This window comes from Halyomorpha halys, unplaced genomic scaffold (genome assembly GCF_000696795.3).
Source record: "Halyomorpha halys isolate HHAL.00 unplaced genomic scaffold, Hhal_1.1 Scaffold901.1, whole genome shotgun sequence".
Taxonomy (NCBI): Eukaryota; Metazoa; Arthropoda; class Insecta; order Hemiptera; family Pentatomidae; genus Halyomorpha; species Halyomorpha halys.
In genome coordinates, this window is record NW_027106556.1 from 521,784 (window position 1) to 545,653 (window position 23,870).

At 28.7% G+C, this 23,870-nt stretch overlaps 3 protein-coding genes across 3 annotated transcripts; 1 reads left to right on the forward strand and 2 right to left on the reverse strand.

The window, feature by feature from the left end:
* Positions 1-1,701: 1,701 nt before the first annotated feature.
* On the reverse strand, positions 1,702-9,337 carry RagC-D (Ras-related GTP binding C/D). Its single transcript, XM_014430604.3, has 8 exons — positions 8,749-9,337; positions 8,458-8,606; positions 8,156-8,384; positions 7,908-8,085; positions 7,686-7,822; positions 7,462-7,604; positions 6,952-7,100; positions 1,702-2,350 (listed from the first exon to the last, which is right to left on the reverse strand). The coding sequence occupies exons 1-8, from the start codon at positions 8,749-8,751 to the stop codon at positions 2,253-2,255; spliced, it is 1,086 nt and encodes a 361-aa protein (XP_014286090.1). The 5' UTR covers positions 8,752-9,337; the 3' UTR covers positions 1,702-2,252.
* Positions 9,104-13,583, forward strand: LOC106686985 (uncharacterized). Its single transcript, XM_014430607.2, has 3 exons — positions 9,104-9,243; positions 9,329-9,463; positions 11,946-13,583. The coding sequence occupies exons 1-3, from the start codon at positions 9,210-9,212 to the stop codon at positions 12,122-12,124; spliced, it is 348 nt and encodes a 115-aa protein (XP_014286093.1). The 5' UTR covers positions 9,104-9,209; the 3' UTR covers positions 12,125-13,583.
* Positions 13,584-14,021: 438 nt separating this feature from the next.
* On the reverse strand, positions 14,022-19,092 carry LOC106686984 (dynein axonemal light chain 1). The gene is made up of 6 exons (XM_014430605.3): positions 18,934-19,092; positions 18,713-18,858; positions 18,524-18,635; positions 16,856-17,036; positions 15,777-15,905; positions 14,022-15,130 (listed from the first exon to the last, which is right to left on the reverse strand). Exons 1-6 carry the CDS (start codon positions 18,970-18,972, stop codon positions 14,970-14,972), a joined length of 768 nt encoding a protein of 255 aa, XP_014286091.1. The 5' UTR covers positions 18,973-19,092; the 3' UTR covers positions 14,022-14,969.
* Between the last annotated feature and the right edge of the window lie 4,778 nt (positions 19,093-23,870).

A 23,870-nucleotide genomic window follows, 5' to 3' on the forward strand; every position in this document is an offset into this window, starting at 1 on the left:
ATCCATTCTTTTATACATAACATAGGGTGTTGGCAACTAATTTACAATAAGAAACAAAACTACTTTAATTTTACATTTGTTGATCATGAAAATACTTTTAAGTTGTAACATGTAAGAACTAATATATTTGAAAAAAAATAACATTATTAATTAGTTTCTCAATTAATGAATATTTGATCAGTTGCCATGTTGTTCTCAATTAATGAATATTTGATCAGTTGCCATGTTGTTCTCAATTAATGAATATTTGATCAGTTGCCATGTTGTTCTCAATTAATGAATATTTTACAACATATAATTAAAAAAATTAATGTTTTATCAAGTAATTTTTTTCTCTCTAGTATTTGGTGGGAAATGTATTCTACTTTATGAAACTACTTATAGAAGACAGTCGATTAATAATTCCATTGAGATTCAAAAGCCTTGGTGCATCCCTGAGGGCAAATGGTTTTGGTAAAGGTTCCTCTTCAAGACCAAAGTTGGAATTCGAGTAAACCCAAGTAATTTTTGTTTCCAATAACTGAAATGTTTGCTTTTATTACGTTTTGTAACAAAAAGATTTTCTTCTTCGAAATCCTGGCCCTTGTGAAGCAAGTTGTACTGTATCTGTCATGAAGTCGTGGAAGAACCATAGTATGAGATGACAAAAAAAAATATATATATTTTTGAAATAAAAATTGTAAATACATTTTCTTTTTTTTAACACTAAGTACTAGGATAGTCAATTCTTCTAGAATCTGTTATTACAAAACTGCAAGAAGGTTTTGCATGATATTAATAAGTATGCATTTTGCATCCAACCTCTTATCTAAATATACAAACATTTTCCACAAGCTACCAAAAGTTTTTATTAGAACCAGAACTGAGACAATATGCTCTTATAACAATTCATGAAAATTTTCTGGAACATGAATGGCTTCATATCTACACGGACCACTTATCCATACCAGGTACTGCTCTAGCAGATTTCAAGGACAACTACCTGCAGGTGTATCCCTCAGCAGCTATGATGTGCAGACAGATATAATACAACCAGCTGCTGAAGAACTTGAGAATATGTACCCATCATCCAAAGTCATATGATTTTGGATTGTTGTTGACTCTTACAGTCTGCCATTCAGAAATTATCCCGCAACTCAGACTGCAAGAGGATATTAAATAAACTTCATTATCGAGGCTGGGACCTCTAGTTTCAATGGATCCCTAGCTATAGCAATAAGGCTGGTTAACTAACCGGTAAAACAGAGAATAAATTTATCAGATATTAAATCTTTCTTCACCTTTTAAACAACATAACAAACAGAGCCTGGAATAAACTGGAAGGAAGTAGGAGAGCCTTGTGACCTATGATCCTATTCACATGAGGATCTCTTGAGAGCATTTAATGTGATCACCTTTAGGATGAAGACAGAGCATAATTACCTCACTGCACTTCTTTATCAGATAGAGGTATTATCAACTCCAGAACATTAACTGTGTGCTTATCATACCAACGTATGCAGACCATCTCAGGTTCTGCCCAGCCCTGGACTATTCCCAGGAATATAAATGCTAACAGTATTTCAAAGAGTACAGGTTGGCTAGTAATTAGGAATATTAAATGACATCTAAGGATGAAATATTCTAAAAAAAAAGATAGCAGGATATAAAAAAAACTACAAAGATTTGTAACATCAGTGGAAAATATATTATTTTTTATGCCAACATTTTCATAAAAAATTAATGGCTGCTCATCAAATAAATAATACAGGATTATGAGTATTTATTAATATATATTAATTTTCTTTCTTATGTACATAACATAAGGTATGTATATACTTCTATATACAAATATAACAATTAACTAGAGAATGTTGATTTATATATAATTTATAAATAACTAGATAAAATTTGATAAATTACAAAGAATACAATTAAAATTACATGGTGCCGCAAAACTTCATAATTTATCTATCATAGTAATTATATAAACAAGCTATATAAATAAATAAATAAATAATAACAAATACATAATAGACGTTAAGAAATTTCATTGCTCTATAGATTAAATATTGTCAAAATACAAAATATATCATTAATGTTTAGATTCATAGGGCTGTGGCATTTGAGATTCAATTGAACAACATGCCACTGTCATACATTTTGTGCTATTTTTGACTATTATGATCAACATCTGTCAGTCATGCAAAAACAGATGAACCTGAATCACAAGTAAAAAACATAAGATTGCTCTATAACAAATTATTCGCTAATCACAATGATCCATTTGCACTATTACACAATTTATTTCTAACTTCAAATACTTGTTGTATCGCCTCTCGAAAACAGAGGAAATTGTAGTCTATGACACCTGTAGGGAAAAAAAGGCATTTAATCAAATTAACTCAATGAACCCTCATATGTAAAATAATAAAGGCTGTATGGATAAGATAGGTAAAACGTGCTCCCGTGTGATAAACTTCCCTAACAAGAAACTCCTATTGTACTAAGTTTCAGATCTCTAGTGCCATGGACCCCATTCTCCGTGAATTTATTGGGCTTCTTTATTCTAGCCTTAATAACTACACTCAAATTTTTTGAAGTAGTGCTTGATGTGGAAGAAAAGTGAAACATTGGTTGTGCCAACTTCCTTGTATGTTTGACTATGACTTGTGCATTGGAAAAGCAGTCAATGAGAAATGGACTAAAAGGTTTGTCCAGCTCAATTCCATACAAAGGTTCCATTAGTTTTCCTCAAATTTCCCTTCATTTTTTCCCCAGAAAATGAAACTAAATACTGTGTTCTAATATAAGAGCCAATGTGATACAAAAATCCCTATGGGTAGTTCAGAGATTATCATCCTTTAAGGCAACACTTAGCAATTTTTCTGACAAACAGTGCTATAAAAAAAAATTGTGAAAAAAATCAGTGTTTCCAAATACATTGGAGCACAGGAGGGTAATGAAGACCTGAAACTTGGTTAGTAGGAGTTTCTTGTAAGGCTACATAGACAAGTGTAAGTCAGCAGGCATTTATTGTTCTGCAGTACTTCTTTCAACATTATCAGAATACATTCTTTACATTTGTTTAGTTTATTACTATTAATTAAATAGCATGAGTTAAAAAGAAATTAGATAAGATCCAGGGTTAACAACAAAAAGTAAGATAAAATACTTATGATCTCTTCAGCAAACATTCTAAAATATTGAAGGAAAATCTATGGATGAATAATGGTGTTATGGAAGAGAAGAGAAAAAAAAAGAGGGACCGATTGCTAACTAATACAAAATTTGCTTCTCCTTTTAAACTTCTTTAAGCAGCATGCCAAGTTTCACAAAGCAATAGATAATGCCTCATCTCAAATGCCTGAGGTTTTTTTTTTTATAAAAGTGTCTAAAACCAAATAAGAAGATAATCTGCTAAGGAACAGATAAAGATGAGAAAAAATAATACATTAAACTAAATAATCTTACAGAAATGTCTCTATTATTCACAATGGCAATATATAGTGTATTGGAAAAATAAAATAAGTAAAAACTGACAATCGTGAAAACATTTATTTTCTTCTTTACTTAAAAAAATATTCATTCCTATTTATTACTACCAACAACGAGGGCAAGCATCCTTGGTGCCTGGAACTGCAAGATAGCTGCACTTCTTAGAGATGACAGGGTACTTTATAAGAAGTTATTTTGAAAACATGGCATTTAAGCCTTACCAGACTATTTTAATGAGGATAAAACCAGCTGATTATAAGCAGTAAGAGAAAGAAAAAAATCAAGAATAAAAAAAAAGATTCTGAAAAAGATTAGGTTAAGTTTTAAAGGATATCAATGTTACAGATTAACCTTCTTATGAAGCAGGAGGTTATTAAATTAAAGCTATTTTAATAATAATACCAATGACAAATGATCCAATTTACTCTCAACCATTTATAATTCCCCAATGTTTTGGCCCTTTGGCCATTGTCAAGGAGAGAACCTAAAAATTGTTTTCATATTATTACCATATCACTTCCTCACATAATAACAATATTTTTGAACATACTTCAATCTGTACTAGTCATAATTCACTTACAAAACATACAATCTTTATACAAAACCTATTCTTAATTTTTTTTCTCTTTACTATGTTGATGTGTTTAGTAAAAAAGGAAAACAATTTTTTTTTTTATGATATATGACAATGAAATGAAAAACATTTTTTAAATGAATTGTGACTAGTCAATAATTGAAGTATATTCAAAAATATTGGTATCAATAGTAATAATAATAATAATAATACTTTATTTATTCTGGGACGAATACCTTTAGAATAATACAGAGAAATAGACAGATGAGGGCTGAGGAGCCTCAGAGATACTTAAACAAAATTAAAATGAAATATAAATAGTCATTATAAAAAATAATTATAAGTTACTTTCTCACTTTAATCAGTTGGACAATAAAACAAATAAATAAATAAAAAGAAAAACTGATGTAAAAATGGTTAACAATGATATAATAGTTTATATACATATTTATTTACAATTTTATGGGGTCTGGATAGATAACAAATGATTGAACAGGCAGGATTTAAAGGTAGGGAGGGTATTGGAGCGACGGATATTGGAAGGGATGGAGTTCCACAGGGATGAGGATCGGATAATGAATGATTTATCGAAAGCAGTGGTTTAGTGGGCCCTTGTGTATAAATCTGAAGACCGGGAATGAATAGAGGATTTGAATTGAAGGAGCTCGGAGATCCATGGTAATAATGTGAATGTAATAATAAGTAATATGGTATGAATGTAATATAATATATGTATAATATACATGGTATGAATGTAATAATTAGTAATATGGTAATAATGTGAAAAAAATGTTTAGGCTACCTCCTATCCTAGATTATGGCCTCGTGGCCGAAACGTTGGAGGATTACAATAAACTATTGAGAGTAAATTGGATCATTTGCAGTTGTTATTATTAATATAAACTACTCTCAAACAATTAATTAATAAATATATTAAATTAGCAAACTAAAAGCCATTTTAATTAAATCTAAAGTTAATAAATTAGAAATGTTAATGTAAGATGAGCATAAATATAAGCTTATTTATTTCCATTTTCATAATTCAAAATTATAAAAGTGTCAATCTATTCTAAAACAGGTCAGATATTTCATAAATATAAATAAATATTCTTACTTTCACTTATCTATATATTTATTGTCAGTGATATTTTATATTTCTTGTCAAATAAAAAGCATTAACTGTTACCATGAACAGAACAGACACAAGGAAATGGAACAATTAAAGGTGAATATTGAGAGAATTATAAGAAAGTTGATTAATATTAGTAATATGGAGAAAACATTGTTATTATGATGATAGAAGATAATGTATATTTCTTGTATATAAAAAGTTACTGTTTATTTCATAGGCCTAAGTTAAGAATTATTGGTGATTTATAAATAGTTCTTGTAAAATACAGGATTGTTAAGACAGAAGGATTGTTATAATTAATGTCAAGTTTACCATAGTAACCATTAATATAATAATAAATAAAAATATGATATAAACAGTCAATCTGTAATGGAAACCTCGTAACCATAAGATAAATAACATTAAAAAAAAATAACAATATAGTAAGAGAAAGTATTACTTTCATGTGAAATTTCAAATTTGAGTTTCCAGCAGAAATACAAATTTTGAGACGAAATAATCAAGTCTTGCGTAATGGTCGATGAGTGAACAGACTACCTCAAAAATGAAATGTTATATGAAACTGAAATTACATATTTTAGGCGGATATATACCTGGAGTGTGACAGATACTTTTTTGTTAAAATCAACCAACCGGAAGCACCACTTTAAAAAATTGATTTAATATATTTTTTTATTTTCTCAAAAACGGCTCAAGTGATTTTGATTAAACTGGGTACATCAATGTACAACTAAATGTTCTTTAATATCAAATAGGTCTTATCCTCATTGAAATAGTCTGACAGAACATAGATGCCGATTTTTCAAAATGGCTTCCTCTAAAGTACCTTTAATTTAGTTTGTTTAAAATAATATACACACTTGTATTAGAAGTGAAAAATAGATAACTATAAACTATGAAAAGATTCAATAATTAACTTAAAAGAAAAAATGTTTTTTTTCTAGCTCAATCTTCCTAGTGTTTAATAATTGACAATGTTGGCTTCATTAAAAAGTTAATAGTTAAAATATTCTTTTTGCTTCTCCGTAACTCGTTTACAGGATATAACCTTAACAGGACCGAAACCTCTGTAAATGGTCCTAACCTTTTCAATTTTGATTTGACTGTCACTGTATCATAAACAGTGACATGTGGTCAACCTTTTGAGGCTATTGTTTTCTAACCTTCTCCTGCTCACCCAACCTTAAAATTCCTAGTGGTTAGTTCAAATAGGAAGGAAAATCGAACAAATCCTAAGAACAAAATCATAATTCAATTTCCCATTAGAATTTGACATCATAATTTGAATTTCCTTAGATCAATGAAATTAAAATGGCTGTGAAGGCGATACCTCAATTATCATGATGGATCCTTGTGGAAAATTGAATTTTGTAATGATTTTGTTTCATTTTCATCAGCACGTTTTGTATGTAAATTGTGTAAAAATAATTAATTGAGATTTTAGGCAATTTACTTCTTCAGTATGCATCAGACCAAGAACATACCTCATATTAATTTGTCTTAAAATTTCAATTGCAATCAGAATACTTACATAAAATTATCCCATTCGATTGAAAATTTTTAAGTTCTGTGAGCTGAAGAAGATAAAAAATGAACAATTCTTTCAAAAATAGATCACAAGTAACAATGTAGTGAAAATCAAATCTAAATTCCAGAAATTGTTGATATTAAGGAAGGAAGGGTTTGCTATTATATGCTTATGCTGGGATAGCTTGTATAATTAACTAATATTTTCATGTTTATATTTCAAATAAGGGAAATGAGATACCTTGTTTATCGAAGTTATCTTCCCTGAGAATACACACAAGTGCAAGAAATTTACTGACTTCTCTGAGGTAAAGAACTGTTCCATTATTAAGCTTTATCAAACTTGAACTTTGATGATCAAATGCTCCATTTTCATTCTCTTCTTGCATCCTAAAAAAAAAATTAAGCTATGAGTGATCAAAATGTGGATTATACCTTTGATAAGGATCAAATCACAATACAATGATTCTAAGAGTAAACCTTGAAAATAAATAACTACTTCTATAGATTTAGTTATATATTTTTTTTTTGTCATAGACCCTTTTTTATTTTTTGAGTAATAAAATTAACTGTATAAATCATAATCTATGATTAACTGAAAACAATTAATATTATATAAAACCATTATGTTAGTATTATGTAACAATTTTTTCAAATCAATCAACAGAAGACTTAACTAAACGGTTGGTTTTAGATAATCAAATCTTAGTAAGTCTTAAGGGAGATAAATAATATTTAAAAAATTAAATACCCATAAAGACCAGAGACATCAATCACAACATCAATCATATCACAGCAGAGTTCATAACTTTGCATATCAACAGGAGAACTGTCTGTTGCTACGTAGATCTTAGAAACAACGTCAAATAAAAATGCTTTTTCAATGCCAGAGTTCTATAAAAATAGAGAAAATAGTTGAGTTAATATAAAAATATTTCACATGATTAATGACAAATAATATATGATGATACTTACAGAAATTAAAATGTTCAGCAAATTTTCTAGGGTAGGTAACTGTGGTATTAACTTTTGTACTACTTTACTAAATGCTTCAAAAATGCTATGATCATATATAGAAGTGAGGTGAAAGCTAAGATTAATATTATGGAATCCTAAAGAAAAGAAAGGTTATAATGTTTCCAAATACAGAAAATTACTTATTAACATAGCTTAATTTGACAGAAATTAATCAGATACCTGCATCAGATAAGTCATCATTTGCTCGCTGATGTATATCTCGCTGAGTTTCCATCTTATTATCTTCTGTCAGGCCATCAACTTTGTGGATAAAAGTTTCAAATTTAATATTAGGATTTACTTTATAAGCTTTGGTAACAGTTACATTAAGTTTATTTAAGGCATCCATATAGTCATCCTAAAACACAAACCATTTGTAACAATCAAGATTAAAGGATTTAAAAAATTATACTCCGTAATAATTTTACCTGAGCATCGATGACAAAGACTAACGCTCCGCAACCACCGAAAATAATTTCTAAATCAAGATTTGAGTCTAACAAATCCATCTGACCTGGTAGATCCCATATTTGGAATTGAACAAAAGAAGAATTTGATATCTCTTCTTTAACAATTTTGTTCGTACACTCAAGAAATAATGTCTCATTTGGTGACATTTTCTGAAAAACAACCTTTTCAATTGACGATTTTCCACTCCTAGAAGATAGTAATAAAAACAAAATTAATATTAGCACAGAACCAAGCACAATTTATCAGAACATGATCTAACCTCCTAAGTCCCATTAAAATAATTCTTGGCTTATGATCAATATTATTATTTTCAACTCCTTCTGCATCTTGTTCAAATCTATTGTAAGTAAATTCTTTTTGGTCTTCATAACTTTGTCCATACTGATCATCCTCGTCCTGTTCAAATGACTGGAAAGAAAAACAACAATCACATTAAATCATTTGACCTTAAACTCATTAAATCTAAATCCAATTAAATTTAAATAAAACTTTTTAGGAGGCAACCATTTTCAAAATATTAATGAAAAAAGGTAATTTAAATTGAATTTACCATTATACTTGTAAAACAAAAACACTATTCCGTTAATCAATTCTCTAGTTTAAAGCTTTCTTCTGATAAATAACAGCCTTAACATTTCTCAAACAATAGACCACATTGGAAACGTTGTCTTCTTAGATAAAGAACTTATACAATATTAGGAATTCCAAAGTTTACACTGATCACGATAACACAAGACACTGTTCAAAAGTTGATATGGTGAAGATACCACCTCGCAGAAACAATAAGACGAAAAACACTGTCATTTATGAACTGCAAAAAGTTGAACTGTCTTTGAAAGGGCTCAATGACAAACACATTGTTGTACAGGTTAGCATTCTCCTGTGTAACCCCTCAATTATTTATCCCAGCAGATGCTGTAGTTTAGTTGTGCGGGTTTAGAAACTTATTTTGCTTTGACACTTTTGGCATTCACACTTAAAGATTTCTTACTAGATTTTTTAGTGATAAAAATGAAATATCGGCGGGCAATACTCTTCGGTTTATGTACGTTATTAAGATTGTTTTGATAAAATGTCTAACCATTTGAAGTGTTCTTATATGCGTTTTATGTATTTGTATTTGATTGAAGGTTTGACAGCGCTAATTATTGAAGTTTTTGGAATCCCTGGATCAGCTGGAGCAAAATCGGGGAAATCAGCGGCACTCAAAGGAAGTGGTACCAGTTCTTCAAAAAATAATGCCAAGCAAACTGTTGGACCCAATGGTGAAAATACACTTGTATCTTGTTACTAATAATTTGATTTTAGTTCTTAATTATATATAAATTTGTAAATAGTACCCATTTCATCTAAACTTTAAAGGCTTCCCAGAAGTGGTATATTTAAATTTAACTAATTATAAGCATTTATTTGAATGAAGGTTTTCCCATTAATTTTTAAGTTATTTAAAAAAAATCTTAAAATCAATTCTAACTCCCTGAGAACTGTTAAAATTTGTATTTTGTCCATTCCATAATATGAGTTGTTTAAACATATTTTAGGTCTTAATATAAGGTGGCCTTTTGCTATCTTACTTATGTATAAATATACTTCGTGGAATATTAATTCCATTGTGGTTTTTCATCAAAAACATAGTTCTAAATTAAGTTCACAAGATGTGTTTGTATAAACTATTTTAATGAATTAAACACACTAGAGAAAGTGTTATTATCGAAGATGACCTGTATTTGTATTTAATTGGCCTTTGAAGTCATCAACTATAATTCACAAAGTTAAATATATTGATGAAGTAAAATTTGATTTATAAATTAAATTAATTCCTGGCCACCTCGAGTGTACCTTATGAAAACGTTTAATGTGCTCACAGATCCCTTCGGTTTTTATTATTTTAAAAACCTGTAATAATAGTAGTTTTACATTTATTAAAACTCCTTGTTTATTTTTGGGATAAAAATAAAATTGTTGAGTTGAAGTAAAGATCCTCTTTCAGAATATGTATTTAGACAAAATGTTATGAGTTAATAATTTTTTAATTATTTGACTTATAAAATTTAAATAGCATTTGATAATGTGCTAAATATCATTTATGTAACTAGTTGGATTCTAGAGCTATGTTTTTACCATATGGTCAGTCATAGCTGAATTCCAACAAATAAGATTGTTAAAAAGAATTTTATTTTTATTTGTTATTGTTTCAATATGAAGAACATTTAAGATCCAAATCTGGGAATATCCCAGAGACAAAAAAAATTTATACAACAGATAATTCTTACACAGTTTATTAAAATAAAATTACAGTAGAACCTCGCTAGTCCGACTATCCGGATAATCTGACTTCTGTGGCTCTAATTCCTGGAGCACTAAACTGGCGAGTTAATATTTATCACAAAACATTAATTCGATTGAACTCTTCTCTCATCTAATTATATAAAAATGATATTGGCGGGATGAACATGAAAAAGATATGAAAATTTAACATGCCTTCCCAAAGAAAGCTTTTTAAATTTCTTTAAAATACTTTAAAGAATCTAATGCTGGTGATATATAGATGCTTAGGAAATAGAGAGATAGTAAAATCAGCAAGAGCCTGGGAATCAGAATTACATTGAAAATAAAAATACTGAGTTTTTAAAAATAGTTTTTTATTTTCTTTAAATGTTATATAGATTTATAAAGAATTGTAAATATTTAAAGAAACTGCTTCATATTACAAATTATGAAATTTTTTATTTATCAATTTATTTATGTAAACAATTTTCTAATAAATTATACAAACTTTTTGCACGGAAAATTTACATTTCATTGTTAATACAATGATTGTAGAAAAGGAACAAAAAAAAAATACATTTTTTAATATTTAAAACACGTAGTTTTCTTCATCACTGCTTAATAATTTTTAACTAATCTGAACCACCTCTAGTCCATCAACGTCAGATTAATTAATTTTTTTTTCACCTTTAAAAGCGTAATTTTCCTTTCATCAATTTACATTTATTTATAATTTTTCTAAACATTTATTTAATTGATTTTGTTTTGGAAACGATTAATTATACAATAAATCTGTAGACTCAGTGAATAAGTGATTTTTGTACTTTTGGAAACAGTTTGCAAGTTTGATCATAGTCAGCCTCTTGATAAACATTTCATATCATTTGAATTATTTAAATTTTAGTTGTTACTTGGGTATTCATACACAATGATTTTTGTTTTCTATTTAAAAGCTTAAATATAGTATAAAAGCTTATATATAGTTTATAATAATTCGCTTATTATTTGGCCATTTATTAATAGTGTAGAAGTCAACTTTTAAACCTTTACTAATGTATATCACTATATAAATCACTTTGTGATTTACTATTTGTTGTTTGAAAATTATTTTATACATTTACTGGGGTGTAGAAATATTAATGGGTATTTACAAGAGCATGCAAATCTAAAATAATTGGCAACAAGTTCTTTTCCATTTAAGACATTTTGAGATAGTTTAATTTTTCTGAAAGATTTGATGTTAATATATCGAGTTAAAGTTTGTTTTGTTTTTTAATTAATATTAGGTTTTTATGTATACTTATTAACGATCAATTTTATTATTTTTTCAATTTAAAGAATTTGACATATTTATGATAGATTATTGTTTACAAGTATTTGTTGCCCCACTTTTTGATTTTTTAAAAAAATTATTAATGTTTTTCTTTCTTATAACACATTTTTTGAAGTTTTTTATTATTATAATTTTTTTTTTTGTAGCTGGAACACCTAAGGTAAGCAAAGCATCCTCAGGAGGTATCTTTTCAGCTTGGGGTATTATTTCATTGATAATTTTTGTTATTGGGGGTTCTGCTCTTGTTTATTATATTTCTATATTTTATCCACTAGTCTGTGCCAAGAGAGGCAAGTATGATGTTATGGAAATGACATCTGTTTAAATGTCATTTTTTGTACTATTTTTTCATTTAACTTTACAAGACTATATGTAAGCATTTATGTAATTTATATGGATTTTATAATATGTACATGACAATAGGTAATTATTAAAATTATGACAATAATTATATTAGTTAGTGCTCTATAATTTTTGTAATATGTAGTTTTAAATTGATATTGTAGTTATAAACTTTGCTCAGTTAGTTATAATCGACTAAGTGATTTTTTTATAATTGTTTCCTTGTCATGAAATCAAGTGAAGAAGAACTGAAATCAGTTATTTTATTGAATAAAAGTTTAAGATTAATTTTTTTTTATAAATACTTAATTGATTTTTTAATTCAATCTCAAGGCTCAGTTTTACAGAAAGTGGATTGATTGTCCATGTGGAAAAAATGACCACTGTCTTCACAGATTTTGTTACATATTATGTTAAAATTGGCATTAAAAGGAAGAAATCCTACAAGTATAAATATATGATAGAGTATGACAATTTTTTGATGAGTTTAGGTTTAAGAATTTAAAACAAATATGTAGGACTTTGTTTGTATTAACTTAAACAAATCTCACCGGTTTGGGACCAGTATTCGTATAAATAGAATTGATCATTACAAAGAACTTTTAAAATAGAGATTGCTGAAATATTTTGATTGAAGCAGTTATTTTGATATTCTTTCCATTATGAGTTGGTACTACTAACTGTTGAACTTCCAACTACTGAGTAAGATATTCGATCATACTCATTTCTAATGTAAGATATATCTATAAGATTTCTATGTTTAATATAAATATTAATATAAAAATGATCTGAAGAGTTCTGAAAGACTGCTGATTAATGTATTTTTGGTACTGAGAATGTAATGTTAATAATTTTGTCTCATTTACTTTCATTAATATTAATATTTTTATAGGCTAAATGTTTATATGTATCTTAATTTTTATTTATATTATATATCATATAATAAACATTTTTTGGTACTAGTTTCTAAGCACCAATCCAACATGGCTGGTGTGTACTCACTCATACACAATGAGATGAGAGAATTGTTGATTGTAAACTGTTGCCATTAAATGATTGGTATTTATGAAAATATAGACCCCTACCCATATAAAAAGGATTCATTGGAGGTTTATCTATATCTTTATCGAGTGGAAGTCAGCAGCTATGGCCTAATCAAACCATTAATAATTATAGTATAATTAATTACCCAAAAAATAAAATGTTATTTATACGTGAGTATACTCCCACCTGCCATTTTGGAGCTGTGCTTTAAAACTATCAGCCTTTTTTCGAGTAAAAAATAAAGGTTCCTAAAATAAGAGATTTAAAGATGTCCAATACATTGGAGGTTCAACTGTAATGATATGTTTTTTAAGTCTTCTTTTGAGATGATTAGTTTCTCAACTAGATTATTCGCTTTGTTCTCAAAATTTTGTTTTACTTTTCACATGTTCTCAATGTACTACATCACTTAGCAAAGCTATATTGATAAAAAATATCTCAATCACATATAAAAATCATTTATTGTTTTTAGAATAACTTTTTCAAATAAAACAAAATCTCTTCATTTTCGAAGGATCAGTAATAAGGTTAAATTGAAGTCAATCCATAAATGCATCTTTCTTTCATGCCCCAATAGAGTTATGTACTTATACGTAAGTGGTTTGTTTTATTTGGAAAATTTATTAAAATTGGAATTTCTCTTTACAAAGTATCTTGCTGTATCCATATGTTGATACTATTAATTGTTTTATACTTAGTCAGTAGCATGTAGTCATTAGTCATCTAGGTTTTTGGAAGTGATGGGTTGTCCAATAGTTTGTTAACACTGAAATTTTGTTTGTGTATATAATGTAGAAGTGGTCTCCTCCTCCAACTACTCATTGCCCGTATCTATCTATACTTGCCATCCAACAATAAGCCACAATTTTACAATTTATGTTCATCTGTCTAATGTTATTTTCAAGATAAAAAACTGTTCTAGCAATTAGTATTTGACTTTTTTGGGAGATAATATAAATTGAAAGTATTTCCATTTAATCTAGTACCCACAATATACACATTAAAATAATTTATATAATTTTTGTATCGGATGATTCCAATTTATTCAAATTCAATTTTTATTGGCAATATACAAAACAAAACCAGATGACAGATAATGACTTCACATTTAAAAATAATTACTCATTTTTTGTTGTTTTGTTTTTTTGTACAATTTACAACTTCTTGCTTACTGGCAAAATTTTCAAATTTCAAAATAATGAATACTTTTATTATTATTTTCTAAAAAAAATATCATACCAATTGCTTCGCTCAACCATTGGTTGTGGAACAAATCTAAAAGAGGGAGGAAGGGTTGATTGATCTTGTTATTTTCACCCTGTTCAAAAATATTATGTATCAAGTTATATTTTATATTTACTTAATGTTGGGAAAATGCAGAGACTTGGTATCACAGATATTTTCGGCCATTCTCGTGAGAGTAAGAGGCAACCTGTTTCTTCCACTAACCTTGGGCATCAGTTATAAATATTCCTTTTTTAATTTCACAGTTTCAAGAAAAAATCAAAGAATTCCTGTGAATCAATTAACATCTCTGTTTGATGTTGTCTATTTTAATATTTAGTATTATTTAAGTAATTAATTTATTGAAACATTTAACTATGTTCTATGTTTAATTAGAAAAAACTATGATCTGTGCTTTTAATTATAACTAAGCTTTAATTATTTGGCTGTTGAAGTAAACTGATAAGTGGTGTTAATTTTAGAATGAAATGTATTTACATTTTCTTTAGTAAGTGATTCTGTTTTTTTAATATGCCTCGTCCTGAGAAAAAAATATAGTATTATGTGGAAAGTGAGGTATCTGATGAACAAACCTCTTCATAATCAGTTTCAATGTTTTTTAATTTTAATATTTCTTCCTCAGCTTCTTTAAACATATCATTATATACTTTGTATTCTGGGCTTTTAAATAGTATGTCTTCTTTCATTTTAAAAAATTCACCTGTAACAGAATACATTTATTTATTAGAACTTGTCTTAGATGTAATGTAATTAATTGACCTTGTTATACCCAGACTACATTTGTCTGATAACTTTAGGAAAACAACCTCTAGGTATCCAAAAATGATCTATACCTCTTTCTTACTAGACCATTTCTTCGACCAGTAGTAGTAAAAAAATCTGTTTCGCAACATCCTTTGAAGGATCTTGATTTCATTATTTGCTAAGATTCTATTGTTTCTTGGCTATAAAACGAGAGGATGTGGTCAACATTGGTGCTCAACCACTAGTTTTATTCCCCAACCTATCAAAGGGCCAGGTGCCTGATGTATAGGGGTCGGTAGGGCCACATGATGAGGTTTTCTGACCCCTGGAGTCTCTTCACAGCACATATAGACAAAAACCAATTTTCTGATAGAAGTCAGTCTCAAACCTGGGCCGAGGTTTTAGGAGTCCAGTAATAGTTATAATATCATTCCTAAAACTATACAAAGTCCAGACTAACAATTATTTAATTTTTCTATTCATAATTGTTGTATACTATGAACATGGCATTTTTTTATAACATATTGCCATTGGAATAGCTCAATGATCATTTTAAATATTTTATTAAACTATCAAAGTAATTCAAAGTTTTTATTACTTACTAGTTGGTGGATTAAAGTATTTTTCATTTTCTTCAACTTTAATGTAGTCAAAAGTTTCTAATTGAGGAAGTAATTTTAATGCTTCTTCTCTCCAAATATTATCTGGATACTTTGTGGCTAATGGATTCTCTGTTAATAATAACATATACTATATATTTGGTTAGAATATTTTACTGTCAGGAGATATTCCTCATAACATTCAATATTTTTTTTTTTTAATTATTTAAACACTATTTGAACCATATAATTCCAAAACCAATAAAATCTATTTTTAAATTATTACTTTTTAATTTATTTATTATTCTAGTACCAAAACAGTTAATTAAAAACTTTAAAAATTCGTAAATAGTTTTGGAATTCTACACCTCATTTTTAAATGATCAAATTTAGTTCTACATTTTATTCGTTGAATACATCTTTGAAAATGTTAACATTATTAAACATCAGTAGTCAGTGTGAATTTATTATGTTTTAAAATAATGAAAATCTATTAATTGTAAAATTACCATAAATCTGGGAATTTTGAAAAAAAAAAAAAAAAAATCATTCAAAAATTAAATCACAACATCAATATAAATATTTGATTAAGATTAATATTTTTAAAAAATAATTTTATTTAGTTAATAATTTTGGAATTATAAATGGATAAATTAGAGATATATACATAAGTAATCATTGAAACCAACAAACAAAGTATAATACAGGATTTTAGGCCTTAGATACTTTAGATCTGAAGCCTTAAAGTTTCATCTTACACTTAATCTGAGTCGTCAACAAGAACAAATACCTAAAATATTCCCTTGAGTTTTTGAAACAGAGAGTAAAAAAAAAGTATTGGAAAACCTTAATTTTCTCTTATAATTTGATTGCCGACATAAAGGATTGAAAATTTTAATTAATTAAATAATTACAAACCTAATTAAAAAGTTTTTGTTTGTAAAATTTATGAGTATTAAAGAAATTATAGAATTTTTACTTTTTCAATGTCAAAAAAATATTTGAACAGTTTAATGAACACCACTTTGTTTACAAATATAACAAAATTCCAAATTATAAATTCTAATGTAATTATACACTACCTTTAAATGCTAAGGATTTCAAGTCTTTGCATGAGCCTATTCTAGTAAATTCATTGAGCTGATTGATGTAGTTATAAGATATATCTAATTCTTTTAATTTATACAGATCTTCTATTCCTTCGGTTTCTTTTAAGAAATTTCTTGCGATTATAAGTACTTCAAGTGTATTACCAGCATCTTCCTGGACATAAAATTCGTTTTCAGCACTTATGAATTGAAATGTCTTCCATATTTTTATTCTAACATTCATGTCTAGCTCAATAGCTAGTTCAGGATTAATGTACTTGATCCACTTTCAGAAGGATACCTAATTCAAAAAAGTCCTTGCTCAGACCCAGGTTTTCACTGTCAGAAAAGGTTCTGAACTTGGAGTTTGTGCTGATTATAACAAATGTCTGTCATTTTGGGTTAAGCATGTGGGGAATATCATTCCTGAACTAGGCAACACCATGGCGTTTCATACTTCAAAACCTAGTGAATTGAATGAATTTGGATTGGTAAAATTTTAATTGTCAGGTATTGCTATACTATTAATAATAAAACTGCCCACACCACACAACTAACTTGCTGTAAAACTTCGTATTTTAGGGTTTCAGTAGGTAAAAATAACGAATTCATACTTTGATCCTGTCTTAAATATAACAATTTAACAAAAGATGAGGAAGTCGTGCACATATGAATGTGAGAGTTGAGTTCTCTGTGTCTCCTGTTAGATTGGATATTACTATTTTTCTTCTCTAATTATTTATCAAAATTTTAATATTTTGTATTAATCCATTGGTTGTTCTTGCTAACTAGGGGAGTTGGTTACTTATTTCAAATAAGAAAAATTAAAGGCACTTAAGAAGGTTTTTTAAAAATTCATCATTCAAGCGTTATTATACTATTTTAATGATTTACGGAGTTTAATGCAAATAGAGCAGCTTTTTGCAAATCCTAATAGTTTGGTTGATTAAATCCAACCGGTTGATTGGTTTAAACGAAAAAATTGCTTTTTTTTTTTGTTTTTTATCGTACCCTTCATTTAAAAATAAAATTTGTAATTGGTACATATATAGTACATGAACTGTATTATATATAGTTTACTGAGTTTTTTCCCTTTGATTTCATTGTGGCAAAGTAAGTGAAAGTAATAATTCTTGGTCAATAAATACTCTATTGTTGAAATTAAAATTTTCGATTTTATGAAGTACGTTACAAAAGTAGTTATATGAATAAGTTACTTTTCTTCTTTTTATTATTGATTGTGTTAAAAAACATAAATATTGATGCTACCTGCTGGTCCCGGAATTGACATTATTTTTTAGAAGCTGTCATTAGCTGTTCCAGCACGACCTGGCGCAACGGAGCCCCAACACTATAACCACGATTTATGTGAGTCGGGCAATTCTGATGTTAACATTTGTAATTTCTTGTTAATACCTTTGATATTCTATTATTTATTAGTGTGTTATTTCAATGAATAAATACAAAATAAGAGTTCTATGGTCTACTTCTGCTTGCAGTGGCTCTAGATGGCCTTTTCATGCTAAGAGACAATCACAAGCCAATATGTTACTATAAAGGTACTGCCACACATTTGGCAAACTATGTTCAGCATGCGGTTTCAAAGTAAGATATGACTTATATTCTTTAATAACTTCTTTAAGTTAAAAATTAAATACTCACCAATCCTTTCAATGATTTAATGTTATTTTGCGCCAGTGACAAAACTTTTAGATTTCTAAGTCCTATAAGACCGGATATTTTTTCAATCATATTTTTCGAGAGGCTTAAGATCCTGTTAATTAAATTATGATATTCAGTTCATAGACATATTTAATTTTCTAAGAGAATTTTTTAAGGAATTTAACTGACACACATTCTTCTAAAAGCTCCAAAGAGCTATCCATTGCATTGATAGGTGGCCATATACCTCGGAAGATTACTTCCCTGACTTCCGCTATGTACAAATAATGCATATGGGGCCATTCTTCAAGAACTTCGCCCACACTGCGAGCTCTCTATAAATTAAATTTGTATCAAGTACATGACAAAAGACATAAGAGTATTAATTAAACTACTGCCAGAAATCTTACAAAATGATTTTCCCTATCTTCATCCTCATTAGTTTTCATTTTTGTACTAGAGTAATGGCCTTGTATCGTGTAAAGATCTTGCTAACCTTGAATCTTGTATCGAGTAGTGAAATCACTTAGTGATGATTTCTTAAATAAAGTACAGCTGTTTAGATAATGAGCATTGATTATTTACATTATCAGAAATCTTAAAATAAAGATCAGTGCATAATTTAGTAATCTACTTGAAACAATATTCAATAATGCTACAAATTATCCTAGACAATGGCTTCTGTCTTTAAAGTTGTCGTTATGTATTCCATAATAACCGAATAATGAACTGGAAAGCCGTTGTTTAAGATAGACTGAGGTGGAGGAAGCTGTTCGGAGTGACTAGCATGGGCGTAGGCAGGGAAGAGCCATGGTTCTCCCTAGATTTTTGAGACCCAGGAAAAAAAAGAAGAAAGAAAAAGTGAACTTATTTGACAGATGCTTTCTTTCTAGAAGCATGCTATAATTAGGAAGGTAGTGACGGAGAAAGATGGTGGCGTCTAAAAAAATCATCAGAGCTGAAAAGTGCAAAACTGGCTTATATTTTCATTCTGCGAGCCATTGGTTAAACCTTGTTGTTAACTATTTAATTCAGTCGTTTCATTTTCAATAATGTATTGTGATTATATGTAATAAAAATTTAAAAAGTAATGATTGAATTTTATAAAGTAGAAATAAAGTGGTGAGGTATTTCTCAGAATACGGAATTACATCCATATATATTTCTTTCTTACATCTAACGTTTCAGAATAGGCTATATATATTTGTGTACGTATGTGTGTGTGTGTGTGTAATAGGCTGAGGCCTGCTTCCCCTTGCCGAAATCCTGCTTATGCCCATGACGGCTAAGGATATATAAAATCTAAAGGCCTACCAACAAAAAAAATTATTGCTTAATTTTTATGTTAATTGTATATCAATGAATATTTTTTCTTTCTTTATTTATAATTTTCTACTCACACCGAGGTGCAAGTGATCTAATCTACGTTACTGGAGCTTGTTGTTCAATGAAAGGAGGTTACCATTATCTTTTAGACTTCTTGCTCCATAAATTGAATCTAATTTCATAAAGAAATTCTTCTTCTTCCGCGTTCTTCTAAGAACTTAAAATAAACTCTATAAAGCAGGAGGAAAAATTCTTTAAGAAATATCGGTAAGGTGAGCAATAGTGCTATAATATACCAAAGCACAATAGAGCTAATAATAAGTTTGGTAAATTTGTATGGACACAAAGTTATATGTAAATTACTTTGTGCCAATGGATTTTTACGCCAAAATATTCGAAAAACTCGATGGTAAAAAAGTTTACCATTCCTTGGGTTCGGTATCCTTAATATAACAAATCATTCAAAATGGTCGTAATATATTTTTAGGCTTATTACCAGTTACTCGTAAAGTGTTACAATTAGCTGAAATATCAATATAAACTACTTTAAAATGGATTTAACAAGCTTCAATGTGAGTCCTTGTAAGAGTTATTTATTATGTTCAATAATTCCCGAGATAGTTTTTCCATTTTTTTTTTTTTTTTCGAAAAACCAGAAAAAATCATTTTGAGAATTTATTTAGACAAATGTCATGAAAACTATAATTCTTAAAAATAATTCATGATATGCTTTGTGGTGTATTCAATGAGCTCCAAACTGACCCCTACCTAATTGAACTTTTAAGTACAATATTTTCCTAAGTCCAGTTTTTCAAAAATTACTTTTTTCCTAACAACGAGTATTTAACATTTTTTTAATGTATTTCGAGAAATGTGGGAAATAATAATACTCCCACGGAGATTTCCATTACACACTACTTTCTTGTATATTTAACGAGCTTCAAATTGAGCCCTGATTTGTTCTTCAAATAGTTCCTCAGATATCGAACTTTTCTCAAAATATAACTTATTTGAAATAATGTGATAACTCATTAATAATTAACTTGTTTGAAAAAAAAATGTTGGTGATTGAAAAACTATATTTCAGAAAATACTGATTGTAAAGAGTTCTATTGGTCCAGCAAAATTTTAAGTTAACGTAGAATTAAGCATAGGTTAATTTATTTCAATTTATTCTAATGTAAAACTGTTTGCAAAATACGATAGTAGAAAGTTAGTTCCGAAGGTGTGTATTTATATGACAGATTTTAAAAAATGGCCGCCATATATTCTTAGGTTTAGAACCAATAATTCCTAATGAACTTAACTTGGTGAAATTCAAAGGATTAAATTACTGAAATATTGCTATATAAGTTGTGTATGGAGATATAAGTCATCTTAAATTCTGAAAGGAAACTTAATGTTATCGGAATCGAGTGCCAGGTGTAGAGCAGTGCATTGATTTATACCTAAAACCCATCTACAATGAATGGATTTCACTTTTTTTCTTTTCTAATGAGTTTCATACATCCAGAAGTAAAAAAGTTTCCAATTTTGTTTAATGTACACTCCTGTCAAAATTAAGTCTTTTGGAGACTATTTTTTTTAACAGCTAACAATTAGCTTCTGTTAAAAAATAATTAAAATTTTTACACAGATACGTCTTTGAAAAGTCGTTTTTGAACTATTCCAAAATACGTCAATTCGAACCCTAACAAAACTCTACGATCAATTTCTTCCGAGATGCAGTGATCGAAGAAGTATTTGCACACCACGTTTGTTTTATTCAATTATGAATTTATGCAATAAAAAGCCCCTATTACTTAAAAAATAAAAAGTATATAACTTAATAACTGCAAATAAAGTTCAAATGAAAAACTTCTTTCATAAAAAAACAAAACCTCAAACTTACAAAAAATACAGAAAAAAGTATTTTTTCACACACCTTGCGTTTTATTATTATTTTTTAAAATTTAATATTTTTTTTTCTTCTGCGCCACAGGAAGTGGGCTATTACGCCATTTTCCCTCTCGCAGCGCAATACAATTTTACTCTTCCTCTTATCCTATCTCGCATCCTGCTCAACATCATCAAAACTCCAAGTTCAAAATTATTTAATATTGTGTATAGAGTCCGTTGGCATCTTTTACCGCTTGTAAACGTCTCGGCGTTGAGTGGATGAGGTTTTTAATTAAATCCGTGTTAATTTGTTCCCGTTCTTGATGTAAAAGATTCTTGAGGTGGTGTCTTCCAATTATTTGGTATTTTCGAACATTTTTATCTGAAATATGGCACATATTTTCAATTATGTTTATATTAGGATTCTGTGGAGGGATATGAAGCTGTTGGCAAATGTTAAATATTAACCACTCTTTAGTTTTGTTTGCTGTATTGCGTTTCAGATTATTACCATGAACATACAGATTACAAAAAAATATACCGATCCTGAATTCCTAATTTGACAGCATTGGCTAGCAGGTTATGGCGCGAAATCTTGACATAACCTCCTGCATTTAAAATCCCTTCAATAGGCACGATATTTCCTACACCATTATAGGCCACGCATCCCCAAACCATTACACCTACACCTCCATGTTTCACAGTAACTGAGACGTTTTGCTTACTGAATTCTTCACTTTTCCTTCGCCATATCGTCTCTGTGCCGTCAGATCCAAACAAATTAAATTTACTCTCATCAGGGATTAATACATCTTCCCAAAAACTGATGGGCTTGTTGATGTAATCCCTAGCAAATAAGAGCCTTTTTTACGATTGGTTTCACTGATATAAGGTTTCTTTCTCGGGACCCTGCTGTAAATTCTTCAAAATTTAAAACATTTGTAATTGTAGTGCTCACACAGACTCCAGAAATCGATTCGACCATATTAGCTAGTAACTCCTGGATTTTTTATCGCCTCAACTTTGATTTTTCTTTTCATCCTCTCATTTACTTTCTACGAACGTCCTTTGCGCCGGTTATTTGCAGTTGTGCCTCTTTCTTCAAATCTTAATTACTTATCTGACGGTAGAAATATTAATACCTAACAAATCCGCTATTTCGCCATACGATTTTCTTTGATTTCGAAATAATATAACTTTTTTGCGAGTAGCGGCACTTGATTTTGGCATTAGGGTCGGTTAAATTAAAATGAACTTAATAGATTAAAATATTTTGTAATGCTGATAGAAGAGAACAGGATTATAATCAAGTATACAAACAAGAGCAAGTGAAAAAACATAGGGTGCTAATACTTTTTTCCTTGTGTTTATATTATGTTTAAATAAATTGTCATTATGATCGATATTTGAATTGAATTTATACTGTTTTTTAATAAGTTTTAATTGCACTTTTTATTAAGGAACCTCAAACTATTTTATTTACATTTAAATTCATTATATAAAGAAAAGACAAGGTGTGCAAATACTTTCTTCGGTCACTGTATAGTTTTTCAAACACCAATATTTTTTCCAAACGAGGATATATTTTGGCAAATATCATTAAAACTGCTGTTCCTCGGAAAATAATTATTACAAACTACTTTAAGATGCATTTAACGAGCTTCAAAGTGAACCTTCATACTACTCTTTACGTTAAACATTTTCAGAGTCATAATTTTTCAAACACCAATATTTTTTCCAAACAAGTTGAATAATAAAGTTATCACATTATTTCGTGAAGTATGATTAATGTTAGGTATTTTTATTCCTGTAGAGCAGCTTATAAAAACCTACTACTTACCTCGAATACGTAATTTCAGTTTGGTATAACTTTTCATTTTTATCGTGGGTGTTCACACATGTGTATACTATTAGCGAGAAATTAATATTTGGACTCAGGGGACTTCAAAACGTGTATTTGCGTACAAAACTAGAAGTTGAAATTTTCCACTAACTCAATACTTCCCTTTACTATTAAAGGAAAAGTATACCGGTAAAGTTGATTTACAACTCCAGTTATAACATTTTAAAAGGTACAACCTTAAACTAGGATTAATTAATGATTCCGAAGAATTGCAAAAATTTTTAAGAATTTAAAATACCG

What these genes read in the sequence shown, in the direction of transcription:
- RagC-D (XM_014430604.3), bottom strand. An exon ending in TGCTGAACATTTTAATTTCT is followed by an intron (nt 7,605 to 7,685) that starts GTAAGTATCATC and finishes CTATTTTTATAG; the next exon opens with AACTCTGGCATTGAAAAAGC. An exon ending in GATGTCTCTGGTCTTTATGG is followed by an intron (nt 7,101 to 7,461) that starts GTATTTAATTTT and finishes TTTTTTTTTTAG; the next exon opens with GATGCAAGAAGAGAATGAAA.
- LOC106686984 (XM_014430605.3), bottom strand. Translation starts at nt 18,972, where the DNA reads ATGAAAACTAATGAGGATGAAGATAGGGAAAATCATTTT. An exon ending in GAGCTTTTAGAAGAATGTGT is followed by an intron (nt 18,636 to 18,712) that starts GTCAGTTAAATT and finishes TTTAATTAACAG; the next exon opens with GATCTTAAGCCTCTCGAAAA. An exon ending in GAAATCCTTAGCATTTAAAG is followed by an intron (nt 15,906 to 16,855) that starts GTAGTGTATAAT and finishes TATTATTAACAG; the next exon opens with AGAATCCATTAGCCACAAAG.
- LOC106686985 (XM_014430607.2), top strand. Translation starts at nt 9,210, where the DNA reads ATGAAATATCGGCGGGCAATACTCTTCGGTTTAT. An exon ending in GGCAATACTCTTCGGTTTAT is followed by an intron (nt 9,244 to 9,328) that starts GTACGTTATTAA and finishes ATTTGATTGAAG; the next exon opens with GTTTGACAGCGCTAATTATT. An exon ending in GCAAACTGTTGGACCCAATG is followed by an intron (nt 9,464 to 11,945) that starts GTGAAAATACAC and finishes TTTTTTTTGTAG; the next exon opens with CTGGAACACCTAAGGTAAGC.